General features: G+C 49.2%; 1 protein-coding gene across 5 annotated transcripts in view; it reads left to right on the top strand.

Annotated features, from left to right (window-relative positions):
• Window positions 1-13,070, top strand: part of SEC31B (SEC31 homolog B, COPII coat complex component) — a 34,039-nt gene extending 20,969 nt beyond the window's left edge. For 4 of the 5 annotated variants that reach the window (XM_082054698.1, XM_082054699.1, XM_082054700.1 and 1 more), the window contains exons 17-27: window positions 109-254; window positions 1,474-1,647; window positions 2,280-2,468; window positions 3,141-3,354; window positions 3,736-4,062; window positions 5,084-5,122; window positions 7,993-8,048; window positions 9,279-9,425; window positions 9,838-9,954; window positions 10,452-10,523; window positions 11,237-13,070. In XM_082054698.1, the coding sequence (XP_081910824.1) occupies window positions 109-254; window positions 1,474-1,647; window positions 2,280-2,468; window positions 3,141-3,354; window positions 3,736-4,062; window positions 5,084-5,122; window positions 7,993-8,048; window positions 9,279-9,425; window positions 9,838-9,954; window positions 10,452-10,523; window positions 11,237-11,416 (1,661 nt within the window). In that variant the 3' untranslated portion in view covers window positions 11,417-13,070. The remainder of the gene's footprint in view (window positions 1-108; window positions 255-1,473; window positions 1,648-2,279; window positions 2,469-3,140; window positions 3,355-3,735; window positions 4,063-5,083; window positions 5,123-7,992; window positions 8,049-9,278; window positions 9,426-9,837; window positions 9,955-10,451; window positions 10,524-11,236) is intronic. The other variant, XM_082054701.1, reaches the window with a different exon arrangement.
• Window positions 13,071-17,669: the final 4,599 nt, after the last annotated feature.

Here is a 17,669-nt window from a genome sequence, read left to right on the forward strand (position 1 = left end):
GCATTTTCATTCCAAGACAGAGCAAAATTGCTAAGAGATGAGCATTGGGGTTAATGAGCTCTTCAAAAAGAGAGTGTTTAAGTGTTGACTGTATTTCTTTCTCTCTAGACATGCTGGGTGCCCGCCTGGAGTCGGAGGGAGATGCAGCTCTGTCCAATGATGCCTGTCTCTGCTACATCTCATCGGGCAATGTGGAGAGGCTGGTGGAATGCTGGGTAAAAAACCATGAGACTTCGTCACCCCTTGCCTTGCAGGTAGAGGTGCTATAATATTGGTTTGACTCCTTTTTAGGCCAGTCTGGTAGCCCTGATCTGTTTGCATTATCCTGTCAAGCAGGATATCTGACTCCCAGCAGACAGTGGAGACCTGTTCGTAGTCACCAAGATATCTCCTTCTAGCCTGGATTACAGGCTTACATCTAAAGGAGACCTGCACTCTTAAAAGTTAAGGGTTCATGTGTTTAGAGAGTACTGATTACACTGCATATAAATCCAGCCATGGACAGGAGTTACAGCCTACCTGCCTGTCTTTGTATACCAGTGTCATCTCTGAGCTTCCTTTTAGTCAGAGAAGTTTAGACTGTACCTGTTTTCTTACCAGTAGTTGCCTGGGAGTACATTTGCTGCTGTGCTTATCATGTGTCCAGTTATGGTCGAGTTATCTGGCTTACCTTCAGAACAACCTCTGGCAAAATAAAGTCTAGACTGTATTATTCCCACTGCAAGTAGAATGATCATTTGTAGGAAATCACAATTTGCAGATGAATTGGGGCTTCTAAGTGTTTTTTTTAACTACCTGTTACACCTAAACCTGTCCTGACTAAGGCACTAAACCCGGTTGTGTCCAGCAGTCACTAGAATGAACTAGACAAGTCTTCCACTCAGATATCTGCAGATAATGCCCTCTGCTACAGAGTTCCCTGTTTTTGCAACCCATTGGTGAATAACAGCAACAAAAAGACATCTTCAGCATTCCTGGTTGTGTTTGTAACTGGCCTCCTCCCAATTATCAGCCAATCATGTATATATCATTCTAAAGATATAAACATAACCTTGATTTCTATGAGTTGAAGGAGCTTTGAATAACTAAAAATCTTCTGGTCTGTTTGTCAGCACCAGTAGTTTTTCCTAGCGAATTTCTCCTGGTGTGATTTTAATCCTTCTTCCAAGCTGGTAGCTTGTAATTCATAGAGATACAGTACAAATTTCCTAGTAAAAAGACGGCAGTTGTTTGGAATGTCCTTGTGGCTTCTGATTTTCTTTTTCCCTTGCCATAAAAGTAGCAATGTCAGGGTTTGCTTTGTGTTTCCTGTTTTTTCTCCACAAAGTGCATCTAAGGAAATGGTAATCAGTGGTAGTAACTGATACAGAGTGGAGTAACTTCTGTTCACATTGGACCTGATGTCATTTGAAAGTGGGAAAAGCCAGTTGGATTCTGAGTGGTCTGTTTCTTCCCTCCCCCTGGCTTATTCAGGATCTCATAGAGAAGGTGATGGTGCTGAGCAGGTCCATTGAGTTGCTCCGAGGCACAGCAGGACCGGCGCCAGGCCCTGTCTTGGCAGAACAAATCACCCAATATGCCAGTCTCCTGGCATCACAAGGATGCTTGGCAGCTGCAATGAATTACCTACCTAGCAGCTCTAAAGAGGTGAGTGAGAAATGAGTTGTTCTGGGAAGGAGCAGGATATGGGGAAAAATGGCACTTTGTCTGAGAAGGTGCTTGAGTTTTGACATGCATCAGGACTTAAAGTTTCACCTTAACTATGGTAATTTGAGAACAGAGTTATGTGGGTTTTTTTCTAGGACACAGCTTTTGTCTTCATTTGTTTTTTCTTTGTGTAGTCCCTTTGATTCGGGGAAAAGGAAGGGAACTATAGAACTATAAAATGGTTCCTGGAGAACAATGCAGAGAAGCAGCTCCCTAGGGAAGCTGCATCTATTCCTGAAACTAGCTGGTAGAGGGAGGGAATGGGGAGGTCACCTTGTAGTTTGAAACAGATCTGTTGAGTGCCCAAATATGGGCAGAGGTTGCGGAGGGAAAATTCTAAAGATTGGGGGAAGGAACAGTGAGACTTCGTCTGCCTGGGAATATGACAGGTGAAGTCCCAGATTGTCACTTACAGGTGTTTGGGTTTTCTTTCCCTGGTGGCTGTTGGGGAAATGGTTAGTTTTGCAGGTTGATGCTGGGTGCTTTGGGGTCAGGGTCTGCTTTGAGTGCCTCCCCAGCACCTTCCATCTGAGGCTCTCAAGGCACTTCTCCTAAAGCATAGTTTGTTTCAGCTCCTGATCGAACAGCTTCGAGACCGGCTTTTCCATGCTCAAGGAGAGAATGTAGCTGATCAGCAGCCACCACCTTTTCCCTACACTCGTGTCAATGTAGGTGTCATTAAACACATATCTCCAGCAGCCAAGGGTGGTTCAGCCCCTGAAGGAGCAGCCCACAAAACAAGTCCCAGACATCCAGAGAAGGTAGGCCTTAAACTCAGGGGTTTGTGGCTTGAGGAGGGGAAGGAAGGTTTACTGGGTTGTGGAAGGCATGTAAAGTAATATGACATGATGCAGATTGCAGGCACTGAGGAGCTCATCGGTGATGTCCTTCACTGAAGCAAACAGAAGCTCTATGATAATCTAAAGTAGGATGTCAGGCATCTTTTCACAAAGCCCTGTCCCACATGCAGTCACTGGAGGAAACTCTTAACAGGTGTAGTGATCCACTGAGATCTCACATACTGAGGGAAAAGGGGGCTGTGGTTCATTCTCCTATGCCCATCTCACCCTCATGTCTCAGTAAAGTTAGTGTAGCATGGTATAATCTCAGTTCTTGCACAAGAAAACTGTTCAGGAAGTTTTGCGTCCAGCCTCTATTACTTCATTATTGTTCCTTCATTATTTCCTCTGGCTGTGCTTCAAGGAAGTTACTGTATGGAAACTGGCTCCTGAGGACTAATTCTTTTGAGAGCCAGAGAAAACTGAGGAGTGTGGTGCCCAGCTTGTTGAGCAAGTTACATGGTGGGAAAGGCCTTTGATCCATCCAGGACACTGACAGCAACAGGATCTTCTCTTGCCTGAGAAGTGACAGGGCTAGAAAGCATCTGCTTATGTCTGTCAGCCATTTGCAAGTTCTTTGTTTTTTGATTGCAGCCAAACTATCAGTCATCATTTGCCCCTTCAGCACCTCCTCAGCCTTCAGTGCCTTCCCTCTTCACACCTCAGCCAGTGCCAGCGATGTCTATGACACCTCACCATGTTGTCCCTCCCCAGACCAGCCCAGGTCCACAAACAAGTGTCTATTCCAGAGGGCCCCCATACCCACAGTACAACTTGGGCTTGGCTCCAGCAACCGTTTCAGGGCCAGGTAAGCATTGTCTCATAGTCAAATCCATTCTCCAGGTTTTCTTAGACTAAAGCCTTCAGCCTGGATGGCTGCTCTGCTTTCTTCCTCAGAAGCCTATTGTATTTGCAAAGAACAAGTCAGCTGTCTGAGAGGCTTTTCAGTGCTTCTGTCACATCTAGTTCTAGCAACTGCTGCTTCATGTCCACTGATATTAAACATATACATGGCTGGAGAAACCACAGCCAATTTTGTGGTAGAATTTGACTGATATAGCCTGGATTGTGGGAGATATACCTGGTATGGATATTCTAGGGTATGGTTGGAGGAGGGCAGACTTAACAGCATGGAGAGCATCAGGAGTAGTTTTCACATGAAACAAGTGATGCTCTTTCTCATTTGCAGCTGTCTCACAGTCTCAGCCATTTGGACCAGCAGGGGTCAGACCTGTTGGTCCTGCTCCCTTCCCCAGCCAGCCTTCTCTGCCAGGACAGTCCATGCCCATGACATCTCCTGGTGTTCCGCCACCCAGACCTGCTGTCTTCACCCCAGTCTCCGTCCCATCATCTCAGCTTCCTGCAGCTTGTCCTCTCCCTGTGCCAAGCCAGCCTCCTCTGAGTTTCTCTGCAGCACCCTTCAACTGTCCCACGAACATGAGTTATCCTCAGGGAGGTCCTGGAGCTCCATCTACTAAACCCTTGCCAGCAGCCAACATTGCTCCTCCTCCCACGGGTAAGTACTGCTTGTGTGACTCAAGTGTCCACGACACTCCTGGATGGGGTTTGCAGTACGTAATGGACACAGACCTTCTGAGTTCTGGTCTGTCACCATAAAGGCTGAGACTAACCTTACAGGCACGTTGTGCCGAGTCTTGCTGTGGGGGTGAAACACAGCAAAGACGACAGTTTCATTCAGCCTGCTCAGCTGCTCTGTCTTCCAGATTGTGGCTACAAGATGCTGTCTCCTCAGGTCCCTAATGCACCCTGAGTAGTCATCTACTCCAGAGGTATCTGCTCTGACTGAAAGAGTGGTGATTCACAGGGAATATGTGGTGAAAGGCTTTCTGATCTTGATACTGCTTGTGTAACTTACACAAGAAGTGCATTTGAAATGCTGGGAGAGCAGGATACCCCTTGCTTAGCTTCACGATGAAGTTCCTTGGTCTACTGTGCTCTAGTTCTCCTGTTTTTTCCTGTTGCCACAAATTGCTTGCCTGGGAAGCACTTCTGGGTTCTTCTGTGCAGTGCTCTAGACCTGGAGCCTTTCCCTTCTGAGTCTGTAGTTTGAATCCAGCCCAGCCTGCAAGTGCTGTGAAGTCCTTGCTAGCATGATGAAGAAAAAGAGAGTGTTGTTGGACCTAGTCCCCAGTGGATGTGCATTCCCTCTATTTCCCACAACATCACCACATCTGGTACTTGTTAATTCTTTGTTTGCTGTCTCAGGGGACAGGTTTATTCAGGCTGGGGACATCCGTAACAACAAGGCTGACAATCCTTAGATTTTTGAGCAGATGCTTCTTCAAGCCACATATATTCTGAGAGCGAGGGAACTGCAGCTTTCAGGTTTGCCTTCACCTGGAGTCCTTTGCTGAGCTGTGTTTAACGAAGAACAGCAAATCCCATTGTGTGAAGCTCTGTGCCAGAGGCTGGACAAATTCCTTCTGAGAAGCTATCAGAGATAGTATCCAGGGATGTTACTCATTGAGTAAAAGCTGTTGGTGCTGATGACTCTCCCACCCTGCCTTGATTTTCAGGTTTCTTCCCTTGGCTAGATCCCCACATGGATCATGCAGGTAGTACCCAGAGAAGCCTCCAGACCTCAGGGGGAGGCAATGTTGCTGCTTTCCGTGAAACGTGGGGTGTGTGCACATCTTGCTGTGTGTGCATGCGTGCATGCTCATTGCTGTTTTTTGTTTCTTTGCATGCCTGGGGAGCTATAGAGCTGGGGGAGTGGACATACTTGTCCTGAGGACTCGTAAGTAACAGCTGGGGTGTTGAAAGTGAAGTGAAAGCACTGTGCTCGCACTGATGAGTTGGGTACAGAAAACAGGGCTCCAGCTTCTTCCTTCTCTACTTTACATCAGTCCTGGAGGAATTAGGGCATTCTCAGTCTCTGTGTCCCTTTGGGCAGTTGCTGGGTCAGCAGGACAGGGAAGCCCACTGTTTTCCTTCCTTGGGTCTCTAGGCAAGGAACAGGCCAGTGGGTTTTTTCTCCCTGTTACACCCCCAGCCTTATGTGTGGCTTTGCTTGTGCTTTCCCCAGGTGGTTTGAAAGAGGTGGGTCCCAGCATGAGCAGTGGTGGAGTAGAGCTTCCCAAGCAGAATTTGGCGGCTCTGTTCCAAGAGGAAGTGGAGAACCCTTTTGACTTTAGTTACAGGGCAAAGTTTGGCTTCGAATCTCAGCCCATCTGTTGAGGAGAATTTGGGTGGTAGAGTTTTTCTGACTGATACTTTGTACTGATTTATCTCCTTGAGATTCATTGATGATGAAGAGCAGGATATCTTCCAATCTATCTTGTCAGTACATTGTGGTATATTGTGGGCTGTCTCTGCACAGTGACTGCTTCTTGCACCACAGGCCATCAGCCAGGAACAAAAGATTATCTAGGGAGTCTCAGCTTTACCTCGGAAATGTGAATACTCCATAGGCACTTAGACCAGGAAGCAAGACTTGCTGTGTGGAGTGGGACTCTAGAAAAGGAGTTGTCCCTTCAGCAGAGAAACAAAACAACGCAGTGTTTCCCTTTTAAAGGCAAGATGATTCCATGGAAGGATTTCAAGCACTTCCTCAGACTGAAGATGCCCTCTGGGAATTCTCTGCTGGGAATTTTGCTTCTGGCAACATTTACCCTCAGTTTTAATGGCAGCAGATGACACATCCAGGTCAGCAGTGCAGACTGGCTTCCTTGAGAGGGATTTCTTGCCTGCTGTTTTTGTTCTTGTTTTGAAGGGGCCTGTAAGTTCATTCAATCTGACTGGCCAAACTTGCTTGCTTTGGAAATTCCTGAACATGATCTGAACAGCTCATGAACACATTCACACTAGCACAATGAAGGGAGATCTCCACTTGTAGAAATCTCGTGCTCCTGGGGAGCATCAGGGGCAGGGTGAAGGACAGCGTGTAGGCTGATCTCCCTTCTGGCCGAGATAATCCCTGACTCCAGCCTGTGATGGTCTTGCTTTTTCTAGGACAGGCATTGCTGGCGATCACTGCCATGGGGCACTCCTTTCAGGGTTGATGAGAAATCTCTTTCATGACTAGCATAGGCCAGATAGTCAGAGTTTCATCCAAGCAAACTGCAGCAAGGTCCTCTTGTCTCATGTCTGATGATTTAAGTGCCTGGTTTAAAGACTGTAATTTAAATAGCTGTTTCCTGTGAGGATTCAAAGTGCCACTGGGTTGGAGTAGTGCCAAGGGCTGCTAGGCCACAGGCTCGGTGGGGGCCATCAGAGTTCTAGGACACAGAATCCTCAAGCTAGAAGTAAGTGCCAACTTAATTAAACTACTGATCCAAATTCATCTGAGAGAGAGTCTTGAAATCATGGGAAAAGGGAGGGCAAAAAGAAGCTGCCAGAATTTTAATAATAAAGGTAATTAAAGTAATGAAGCACCTTTTGCATCTTTCCCCTGAGATTTTTAAAGCTCAGTTCAGGATCAGTGGCTCATTAAGTGTGGCACTGAGCTCCAGCAATTCTGATATTGCCCCTTAGAATTATGCCACTTTCTCACAGATTATTTCTGTCTCATGTGCTTGAGGTTATTAATACTGGGATGACAAAAGAAGCACTGGGTTTTTGTCTAGAGATGCAGGTACCCTTACAGGAGAGCAGCAGACAAGGTAGTTGGAATTTGACCGTCGCAGAATGAAGCGTGGTCGCAAGTGTTTTGATGTCATGTTGTCTGATGGATTTTTAATTACCTGGAGGGGGGTTAGAGGCTGGGTACCACAGAAGCATCTGCTGAGACACGCCTTGGCTCCCAAGGTCGTTATTGGTTAAGTCTGTCCTCTTCTAGTTGAGAAGCCAGCAAATTTTGCCAGGCTTTGGTTCTGAACATTGATTTTGGAAGGGGAAAATTTCAACCCACTCCTGAGTTTCCCCCCTTTATCACAGCAGCTGGCACTGCTGTGGACTGCCACCGTGAGGCACTCCTGTGAATGCTGCTGAGCAGCCTCCTCTCACCCCTCACGCAGCCCTCGCTGTGGTAGGTCAGCACTCCATGCTCTGTTTGGGGAACCCCAGGAATTCCCTGAACCCTGATGTGCACACACATGCAGGTCCCAAACAAGGTGCAGGCCTGGTACTCTGAGTCTGACTTGTGCAGCCTGTGCAGGATGCAGAAAGCTTCAGGTAGTTGCAAAAAAGCTTTCTGTGTTAGAGTAGGTATGCACCAGGGCAATCTGATCAGATATCACCTCTTGAAGCCTCTGCATATACTCAGATGCTAAGCATGTAATTAAGAAAGAGAAGGGGAAGCAAGAGCAGTTCTTGAGCCTGTGAGCTGGGCCTGAAATTCCTCAGCAGAATTGATCTGAAGGTATAGTGATGAGGGAATTAGAGCCATGGGCCCTTTTGCTGAGGGAGGTTCCAAACCACACAAGAAACCATGAATTGTTGCTGTGGCCACCTTCTGACATTTGTGTTGTCTTGTCTCTCCTGGCAGCTCAGGAATCTTGGACTGATCCCTCTGCTGGAAGAGGAGGCCTTCAAAAGAAAAAGGTAAGCTTTCAGTTGCAATATGTCTGTTGTCTTTTAGCCAGGGAGCTCCATGCAACAGATGCATTCCTATAAATGCTCCCTGTCCTGCTCAGTAGGTCTCATTCCATGTTGGTCTGCCTACTGCATCACATGCTTAGCTACGACTGGAGTCTAAGTCATCTTGACCCTTTGCCATCCAAACTCGCATGCTGTTCTCCAGGATGGCTGTGTTGTAACATGGTTATCATCTGTGCTGCTGCATCCTGTCACTGCTTCCCAGGCTGACTACAGTCACCTGTTGCTAGAAATATGGATTTAATCTCATCCCTTTGCCCATGCACCTTTTCTGATAGTGGCCGGGGAGATCGTGCTCACTTCACACCTGACAGCTGGGGGCAGCATTTCCCCTCAGCACAGTGAGACCCACAGGGATTTTACTCAGATACTCACTGATGAGACACCTTTGCTGAAAGAAGCTGGGAAAGGTGTAGCTGTGAGCTGCCTGCCATGTTGGCCCTGCTGCTCTCTGCCTTGTAGTGATTGCACTGGAGCACCTGTGAGCTGAGCTCTTTTTCAACAAATGCTCTCAGTACCCCATTTCTATCACTGCTGCCTGCTGGCAGGTGTGATGAGAAGCTTCTTTGGCACCATTCCCACCCCCCACTCCTCTTCTTTAGCTTGGAACAGACTTCTCGCCCTTTTTCTGGCAGCATAGCTGGGAACCTGCTTCAGGCTGTGCTCACTACAACAGGATTAGCCTCTTGTTAAAGCCATCTCCTTTTGATCTAGCCCCGTTGGAGTGAATCTATCCTGACTCTGTGGCTTAGCAGGGGCATGATGAAGTGTTTGCAAGAGGATTCCCCCCCCATGTCGTGGGATTTTCCCGAACACTTGCGCTGTTGGACACTTTACTGCTGCTAATCTCTGCATTCAGGACTCGTGCCGTTGCAGAGCCAAGGCGGCTTTCTGAGGACCAGTGCTTTCAGGGGCAACAGATCTGTTTGATTGAACAATTCCAGAGGAGTTTTCTTGCTGTCGCTTTGACTGTTCATCTAGGATGCAAGAGGAAGGGCCCCATGCTTTGGGGCAGGGGGCTGGAAGAACAGGGTTGTGTTATGCATCATCTTGAGAACTCAGAACTGTGCAAGTGAGAAAGGGAGTTGAATTTGGCTGCAGAGAGTGTAACCAACTCTCCTTCCTCAGAATCGGTTTTCTTGATATTTTTTTTTTTTTCATTCATTTTGCTGACAGTTGCCTGAGAAATTTACTCCTCCAGCCCCCATCACAGCTCCAGTAATGAACCTGCCTGCTGAGCCCCAAGGGATCCATCCTCAGCTGTCTAGGTTGCAAGAATCTGGCCAGTCACCCCCAGGAGCACCCAAGGAAGGCAACCTGCAGGTACCCAGGGAGAGTGGGATGCTCCCCAGCCACAAGTCAAGTAGAAAAACAACTCAGCTTTTGAGATTCTTATTGCTTGGCAGCTGCAGGGCTTATGTTGTTCCCTGGCCCTTATAAGACATCTCTGCCTGCCTGTTAGAGAAATTGCCAGGTTGGAAAATGACACCTGGGTATGGCTGGGAGAGAGGCAGGGAGGCCAGGCAGGCCGTCAGCCTGTTGGAATTGGGGATCCACAGTGACCTGAAGTTGTACCGCAGTCTGAATATGATAATCTAACTCTGTGCTTCCAGGTATTCTCTGGGTGTGTGAGGGAGTGAAATTCTTTTGTGTTCATAGTTGCAGGAGAGGAATCTCCCTGCTCCAGCCCTTTATGCTCCTGTTGCATTAATTCAGCTCCTTCTTTCTCTGCCAGTATCACCAGCTACCTGTGGAGAGGGTTGAGAAGAAGGAGGTGCCCCCTGAGCACCAGGCTCTGAAGACCACATTTGAAGGGCTGGTGCAACGCTGCTCTGCTGTTGCCACTGATCCAGTAAGTCCTCCCTTCTCTGATCTTTGGATTTTTTGCCCTCATAGATGCTTGACTGGTGTCAAACCTGGAGTGGGAAGGATATTCCCTCTTTTCCTCAAGGAGACCAGGAGGTCTCCTCCTGTTTAGGTCAGTCAGGGTGAGGCTGTCTAAATGTCCCTTGGGTCACCTAGTGGATATTTCTCAAGCTTTGGAAGTCGTCACTCTCTCCTGTGGTCTGTAAGCACTGTCAGAAGGGAGGAACACCTGAACTGAGAGATGGGAAAAGGGGCAAATCCACCTTCCTGTCTTGGGAGAGAACATGTGCATTAATATGTGCACAGTGAGGGCATGGCTGGCTTGTGTCACAGTCCCTGGCTGGCAAAGGCTGAGATGCAGCTGACTTGTAAGGTGCTGTGGGAAGAACAGAGAAGAGGGGAGGGACTGAGAGAGAACAACTTTGTTCTGGGAAAGGTGGCTTGGAAGCTCTGACAGAGCTAGCAATAACTGTTTCACTTCAGAAAACCCGAAGGAAGCTGGAGGATGCATTGCAGCGGCTGGAATGTTTGTATGAGAAGCTCCGTGAGCAGGCAGTAAGTAGATGCCACCATTCCCTGAGGTCTACCCAGGTTCCTGACCTCACCTTTGCACTGGGTTGTGGGTCTTGGTATCTGTCCCAGTGCTACCAGCACAAACCCTCTCGAGAAAGCTAAGGGAGTGCCAAACCTTATAACATACCTTGAATCCATCTCATCTTCCTTAACCTTGGCCCAGACAGCTGAAGAGCTATTTGCAGAGTCCTTTTGCCCCCAGGAAGTACACTGGCATATAGACAGGTTCCAGATGGGAATGGGCAGTTGGGGGGTAGTTGTTAAGTGTGAACCTAGTGTAACCTCTGGCTTAGAAAACTCTGCAACTGCTGATGCCGCTTGCTGGAGGAATAGCTATCAGGAGAAGAATTCTTTTAGCATACACCCTTTTCCTTAGTGTCCATATTAGGCCTGAACAGAGCCAGGGTTCTGTGCTAGATGGGCCTTTGACCTCTTCAAATACCTCAGATATTCAATTTATGTTGAAATGTTATTACTTAGGACCTGCATTCACTGTAAACCAGCCTGGGTATTAGATTAGTGTTTGTGGGCTGGGAAACCAAGGGAAGAAGCAGGCTATCCTTCCTGTCAGTGCTTGACTGTGTAGGTGCTGCTTGTTGAGGATGAGGTGGGGAACAAGAGGGAAGGATGTGGAGGTCAGGGGGTCTGTGTTACAGTGCTGAGCATGCTGACTCATTTCTGCTCCCTCCCCACAGCTCTCTCCAACCATCCTCATGGGTCTCCATGAAATTGCCCGCTGCATTGAGGCTAGGAACTACCAACAGGGTCTCCTGGTTCACACCCAGGTGGTGAGCAGCAGCAGTTTCAGTGAGGTGTCTGGTTTCATGCCCATCCTGAAAGTCCTCATGACCATTGCTGGAAAGCTGAATGTGTAAACAGTGTGGAGCAGCTGGAACAGTGCACGCTGAGAGCTGGTGGACTCCCTCACCTGTTGACATGCTGCAGGTCATGGACTCTCCTTCTGACTCAGGAGAAATAAGTCTGGGCCAGTGCCTGGAACTGTGCTGGGCCAGTGTGTGTGGCCTCACCTGCTCTCCAGACAGCCAACTGGGGCCTGGGACTCCTGGAGACTGTTCTTTTTCTCTCTACTCTCTTAGTAGTCTGAGGCTGCTTCCCAGTTTCAGGCTGCCTAGGTTGCAGAGATCTTCCCTCTTCCCTGTTTACCTGGCACAAAGGGGAAACTGCTTCCTGACCAGGGTGAGGTCGCTTTATTCTTTTAGGAGACAAACAGGGCTGGCACCTGCAGTGCCACCGGACAGAAGAGCCTCAGGCTCTATTCCCTGCTCTAGTGTAAGCTGCCTGAGTGGTAGCTGGGCTCCCTTGGGACCTAAGCTGGGGTGTCCCTGTTCTGCTGGGCTGCAGTGGGGATCTCTCCTCTGGTTCCTCCTCCTTCGTTCTCATCCTTGACTCACCTTCTTGCCCCTCTGCACCTATATCCTGCTACAACTAGGGCTAACTACCAGCCTGCTCTGGCCTAGTTTTGGTTCACTCTTCTTCACCCAGCCCTTTCTTTTCATAGTCGAGTCTCCTGTTCACTGCCTGTCCCACTTTTATATTTTCTTCCCCCATAAGCTGCAAGCTTGAGCCCTTTAAATTTCAGGCCCAGGGCTATTTCCCTCCTCCAGCTCGTGGTACTCTCCCATTCAGGAATACTAGCAGGTTGGACCGCTCTGTGTGCTCCTTCCCAGAGCCGGTTGCATCCTGCGTTTGGACTAAAAGTTACACTCTCTGGCTCCTGGCCCTTTTCACTTATTTTATGTTGATACAGTTGGCCTTTTGCCCACTGGCGTTATCTGAAGACTGCCTACATTGGGCTTTTCAGACAGTCTAGGGGCTTTAAGAGTAGCATGGATTGTTCAGGTCCCAGAAAGAATCCCCTCAAGCTACTCTAACCAGCCCAGACTTGAACAGGGGGAAACAGCTCATTGCTCCAAGTGTGGTGAATTCATTCTGCCAACAGTGACAGATATGTGCAAAGGTGGTTCTTCAAGGCCCCTTAGCATCACCTCGTGCAACGTACATGCCATCAGGTCTCAAGGATATGGCTGTGCTGATGCTTTTCATCACTTTGGCATTTCCTCTGTGGTAAAACAGATGCATGTCCTGGGGAAGAAGTCTGGGAAGGCAGATGGGATTTTAGGGCACATCTATGTGTGTCTTTCCCTCTCTTCCTCTCACCCTTTCATTCTAACCAGGCAGTGTAATTCTTGGGCCCTAGCTGGGAGCAAGGCTTCTTCCCCATGTTTGGCTGAAGCCAGCCCCCCCTTCCTCTGCTTGCTACTGGAGTGATAATGCCATCGTGGGCCAGTGGTTCAGTGATTTACATGGATCAGCCTGCTCTACCACAAGACTCAGGAGGGAGTGGATTCAGAGAAGGGAGGGAGAGAACATGTCTCATTCTCACCTTTCCAGGTCAAAGTGCCTCCTTGTTGCTGCTGTGTTGTTTCTATTGCTGCGGTTTGATGCACTGAGAAATTACAGAACAGTGAAATAAAAGCTGTGGTTTGTGATGCTGCTAGCTTTTTTCATGAACTTGTCACCTCCAGCTACAGGGGACTTACCTCAGTCTACAGGGCCACCCACTGAGTTCTTGGCTGTGATGGGGGGTGGGATTGAGAATGGTGTGGGGCAAACCAGAGTCTGGGCTCTGCTCATGTGGATAGCAAGGGTCCTTGTGTGGGGACACCTCACACTTTACCCACTCCCTAAAGCTGCAGGGTCAGAGAACTGATCTTCTCCAGATCACCCACCTTGTTGTGACTGTTCATCTGCATCAGACACAAGGAGGCCCCTGGGATGGCTGACCTTCTCTTGGGGAATCACAGCAGCCTTGGGGATTTTACACTTGACATTGAGAGTTGGAGGTATGTCAGTAAGTAACCAGCCTGTGATGAGATCCTCCCCTGTTTGGAGGAACTAAAGGTTGAGAAAGACTGTTTGCTGGGGAAGATTTGAAGGGCTATTGCTGGGAAGGTTTATGAAGGTTCTGGGGTACTATGGACACAGCACACACACATTCAGGGAAGAACAGCCTTTGCTAGTTCTGCTGCTGGCAGAGGCAAACATGAAGCATCACGGTGTCTTGCAGGTGGCTTTTGCAGCCCAGTCTGGGAGCAGTTAGCAAACAGTCTGGCCCGCCAGCCATCCCCTATCAGGAAGATGAAACAACTTGTCTTACGACCCTTCTGATGCTGAATGAGCGAGCAGGTAACCCTGGAGGCACACATGCTTAACAAGTATGTAAGGAAAGTCCTAGCTTTCTGAGGTAATTTAAGGAGCCTGATACTTCTCAGATTCTGCCTTTCTGGATCCAGTTATAGTACCCTGTGCAGCCCAGCCTCTCTCTAACTCAGGCCGCTTGTACCACTGAGAAATAAGCATGCATTCTCCATGTATTTCTCAGGTGTGTTTGACTTGAGTTCCTTCTAGCATGCACCGCTCCTGCTAGCCATGGGCTCATGCAGGGACTGGCTATTTATCCTGCCTTTGCTGCATGTCCTTCCTGCTTGCCCCTTTGTACCACTGTTGCTCAGTTTTGCTTCAGGTTTACCCCAGTGAGCGCTGTCCCTAAAACTCTCGTTAGGGAAACCAGGTGGGAGCAGGGAGACAACCCACCTGAGGGGTTTTGAGAGGCTTGTGGCAGAAGCCCTGTCCCTGTGGCCCCGCTGCGGTATGTGTCCTCACAAGCCGCCCGGGAAAGCACTCCTCCAGTTCAGCGCTGTCTGTGGGCTGGCTACAGCTTCTGGTCTACAGGCAGGGGCTGCTTGGCATGTCTTCCCGCAGCATCCCTGTGCTGCTCAACAGCGAAAGTGTTTTCTGTTGGGTGAGAAGGCCTTTGGGTTGACAAAGAACTGGGGGAGGAGGGAGCGGTAGGAAAGGATCCCTGGGCGCAGAGAACAGAGCTCTAATCCTGTTGCAGATAACATCATGTCTGCAGGCGAGGCTTGTGTGTGTTTGGGGGAGCTGGAGGGGCAGAGGTTGTTAGGCAGTATTTGTTTGTAAAGCCACTTGCTCTGAAGATAATGCTTGCACTAACTTGTATTGAGGGAGCAGTGTGAGTCCCCACAAAGTCCTTTCCCAAAGTGTCTTTGAAGCCAAGAACCCATTGAAAGGAAGAAAGGCCAAGAGAGGGGATTAGTTTGTTCAGCAGCTGTGAGTTTCAGTGGGAGGCTGATGAACTCCAAAGTCTTTGTTGAGATTTTTTTTGTGAGGAGCCCGGCTGGAGGGAGAGACCCGCACGGGGCCGCGGCCTTAGACAAGAAGGAATCCGAAGCGGCAGGGAGCTGTAAACGGGCCACAAGGACTTTTCCCAAACACTTTTCGGAAAAGGTGTTGTGAAGAGAGCGGAGGGGGATTAGCATGTGAAATGACACTTTCCATTGACTCCGCAGAGGGGAGGGGAAAAGGGCTGGCTGGCTGATTTATTAGCATTTTGTTCCCTTCTCTATTCTACTCCCCAGCAGCCCCCCTCCCCTTGCCCCCCTCCTCCTTGAGCCCTCTAAAGAGGTTTGGATTGGAAAAGGGAGCCGGGGGGGGAGCTGCCTGTTTGTGTGTCATCTGGGCGAAGGTGACCACCTGGGAAGCTGAATGTAAATATTTCTCCTCTGAGGAATGCGCCTTCATTAAAGCGAAATGAATACATGGAAGCATCCAATCCTGCCGCACAATGGCAGCAGTGCCTTTGCCGCTAAGGGCTCCCTGTGCCGGGGAGGGGGGACCCCTCGGGCCCGACCCGCTGCTGAGGTCAGCACATTTTGCAGCTGCCTGTCGCCATTTTCTCCCAGAGAAAGAAGTGAGTGGCAGTGGGTCCCGCTTGTGCTGATCCCCGCATGTCCCCTTCAACAACGGGCGTCACTGTGCCCAGCGGGCACATCCTGTCAGGCAGTTGTGGGGCTCAATAATGTCAGAAGGGCAGGGATGGGGTGGCACAGCCTGGCATGTGCTGGGGAGGGGGAGGAAATGGGAAACAGCCTCCACATCTTCTCCTTATGTTTCCAGCTAGCCGCGGAATGGGGGGCGCAGGGGGTCAAGGGGACAGCAGCTGTCCTCTGTGCCTTGCAGTGGTCCTCAAGCCAGCCTGTGCTGGAGCTTTCCCAGCTGGGTGAGAGGCTCTCGCCACCTCTTTGCTTTCCTGCCCAGGGATGCGTCCCCATCACAGGGAAAAGGAGGAACTGCTGATGGAGGTGCAAGAAAGACCCAGGGAAGGGTCACTGTATTAATAAGAACCTTTGTGTAAATGAGTGGTGGATTGTCTGTGAAGTGAAAGTGTTTCAGCTTTCCTTGAGAATGGGACAAGATTGTTTCTTCCAATTTTTGAAGGGCCAGACTATTGCTTGACATGCATGCTCTTGCTCTGGTGAGATCCCAGCTTGCCATAGGTCCAAATTCCTACCCCCAGTGAAGTAGTCCTGGCACCGAGGGGATATTTGATAACTATAGGACACATACGGACCACTGAGCGTCTTTAAAGCATGGTTTCTGAAATGGGCAACGGGCCCCTGATGCCCCCTCCCACCCCTCTTCCCTCGGACAGCTGCATTGCAGTTGGATGCAAACCTCAGACAAGCTGCAGGAGAGAGCAGGGCCTTTCCCCTCCTGGCAGGGGCTGTGCTGGCGCTGCGGGAGGGAATTGGTCAGCTCCTCTTGTGCTCAACAGGTGGGCAAGTGGCTGGGTTTTAGTCCCCAGAACTGCAACTATCTGCATCCACACATGCAGTTGGATGAGAAGAAACCACACAGCTATTTAGTCACAAAAAGCATTTTGCAAGCACTTGGCTACTGATTTATTGCATTGGCTATTGGTTTACAAATATTGGCTACAAGACAGGTCTAATGGCCAGTAACTTAGCTCTGCTGGCTTCTTATCTGGCTAAAGGACACTTCAAACAGCAAAGTAGACGATAACCTCACAGCCTGGGGGAGATTACTGTGACAGTGCAGTGAGCTTCCACAGGCCCTGCCGCTGATGGCTTCTTCCCTCCCTACCCCAGCCATTGCAAGGGAACAGAGATGCATCAAGCAAATCTTTCTGCTGCTTGCTTAGCCTATAGAATATATACAATAAGCAGTAGAGGAAAAACTGTTATGTATACATCACAGTAACTGTGCAATAAATTAAACTTCAAAGTGCTTCACTTTCCTATTTACAACACCATTAAATAGTAACTGACATTATTTTCTCAGACTAGGAGGAAGTATTTAGTTAGTTAGCTGACAGGGTAAGAGTGCTTGGCAAGTACACCAGGAGGCGGGGAACGGACTCAGCTGGCAGCTCCTCTCTGGGAGAGATTTGGGAGGAACGAGGGACTGGAGAAGCGTGAGGGCATCTTTATGGCACCAATCAAGGGCTTTGGCAGGGGTGCAGGGGTGAAAAGGGAGACCAGACCTGGAGGCTTAGAAGATACAGAGTGTAAAAAGCAAGTGATGGAACTCCTTTTTCAGATGGCAGTTCAATAGGCAGGTGAAGCAGCAGCTTCAGTCTTGCTGTTGCCATCTCAAATGCAAAGTAAGCACTGAAGAGCTTAGCAAAGCTGTCAAAGGATGGGGAGCAATGCTGTGGCCTCCTGGAGGCTGGCTTACTGCAAGAAGGAACTTCATACTTTTCTCTCATAGTGTAGGGCTTAATAAGGGACAATAACAATTTTATCTGAGTGCCTCTATTTTTTGGGGGGTACTAGATGCCTCTTCTGTTTTAGGGATTACCACTCTGAGTTGCCATCTCGGCTTCCTTGTGCTTTCCTAAGTGTTGATCTCACTCAAAAGCCCAGAGCAGGTGCTTGTCTGGGGAACTGACAAACTCAAAAGAGCAGGAGCCACCGAGACCAGCTGTGTTTTCAGCCATAAAACGATACTCACTGGATAGAGTGACTCTGAGTTGAAGGGACCAAATCTCACCTCGTTTTGTCAACATTTGAGGGTCTTCCCAGAAGTCATCACCCACTGCACTAATGGGAAATGCCCTGTATGGCCAAGGGCTATGGCCTCATGCAAGCCCTTTTGCCTTGCCCCAGCCCCCGTGAGGTGCAACGGGAATAGCCAAAACTAAGCCAAAGGGAACTGGTGCCGGGGGCTGGTGGGGAAGGCAGGAGAGGAGAGGGGCAGACAGGACCGTGGAGGAGCAGAGGCAAG

Source organism: Streptopelia decaocto, assembly GCF_964273445.1.
Source record: "Streptopelia decaocto genome assembly, chromosome: 5".
In the NCBI taxonomy this organism is placed as follows: Eukaryota; Metazoa; Chordata; class Aves; order Columbiformes; family Columbidae; genus Streptopelia; species Streptopelia decaocto.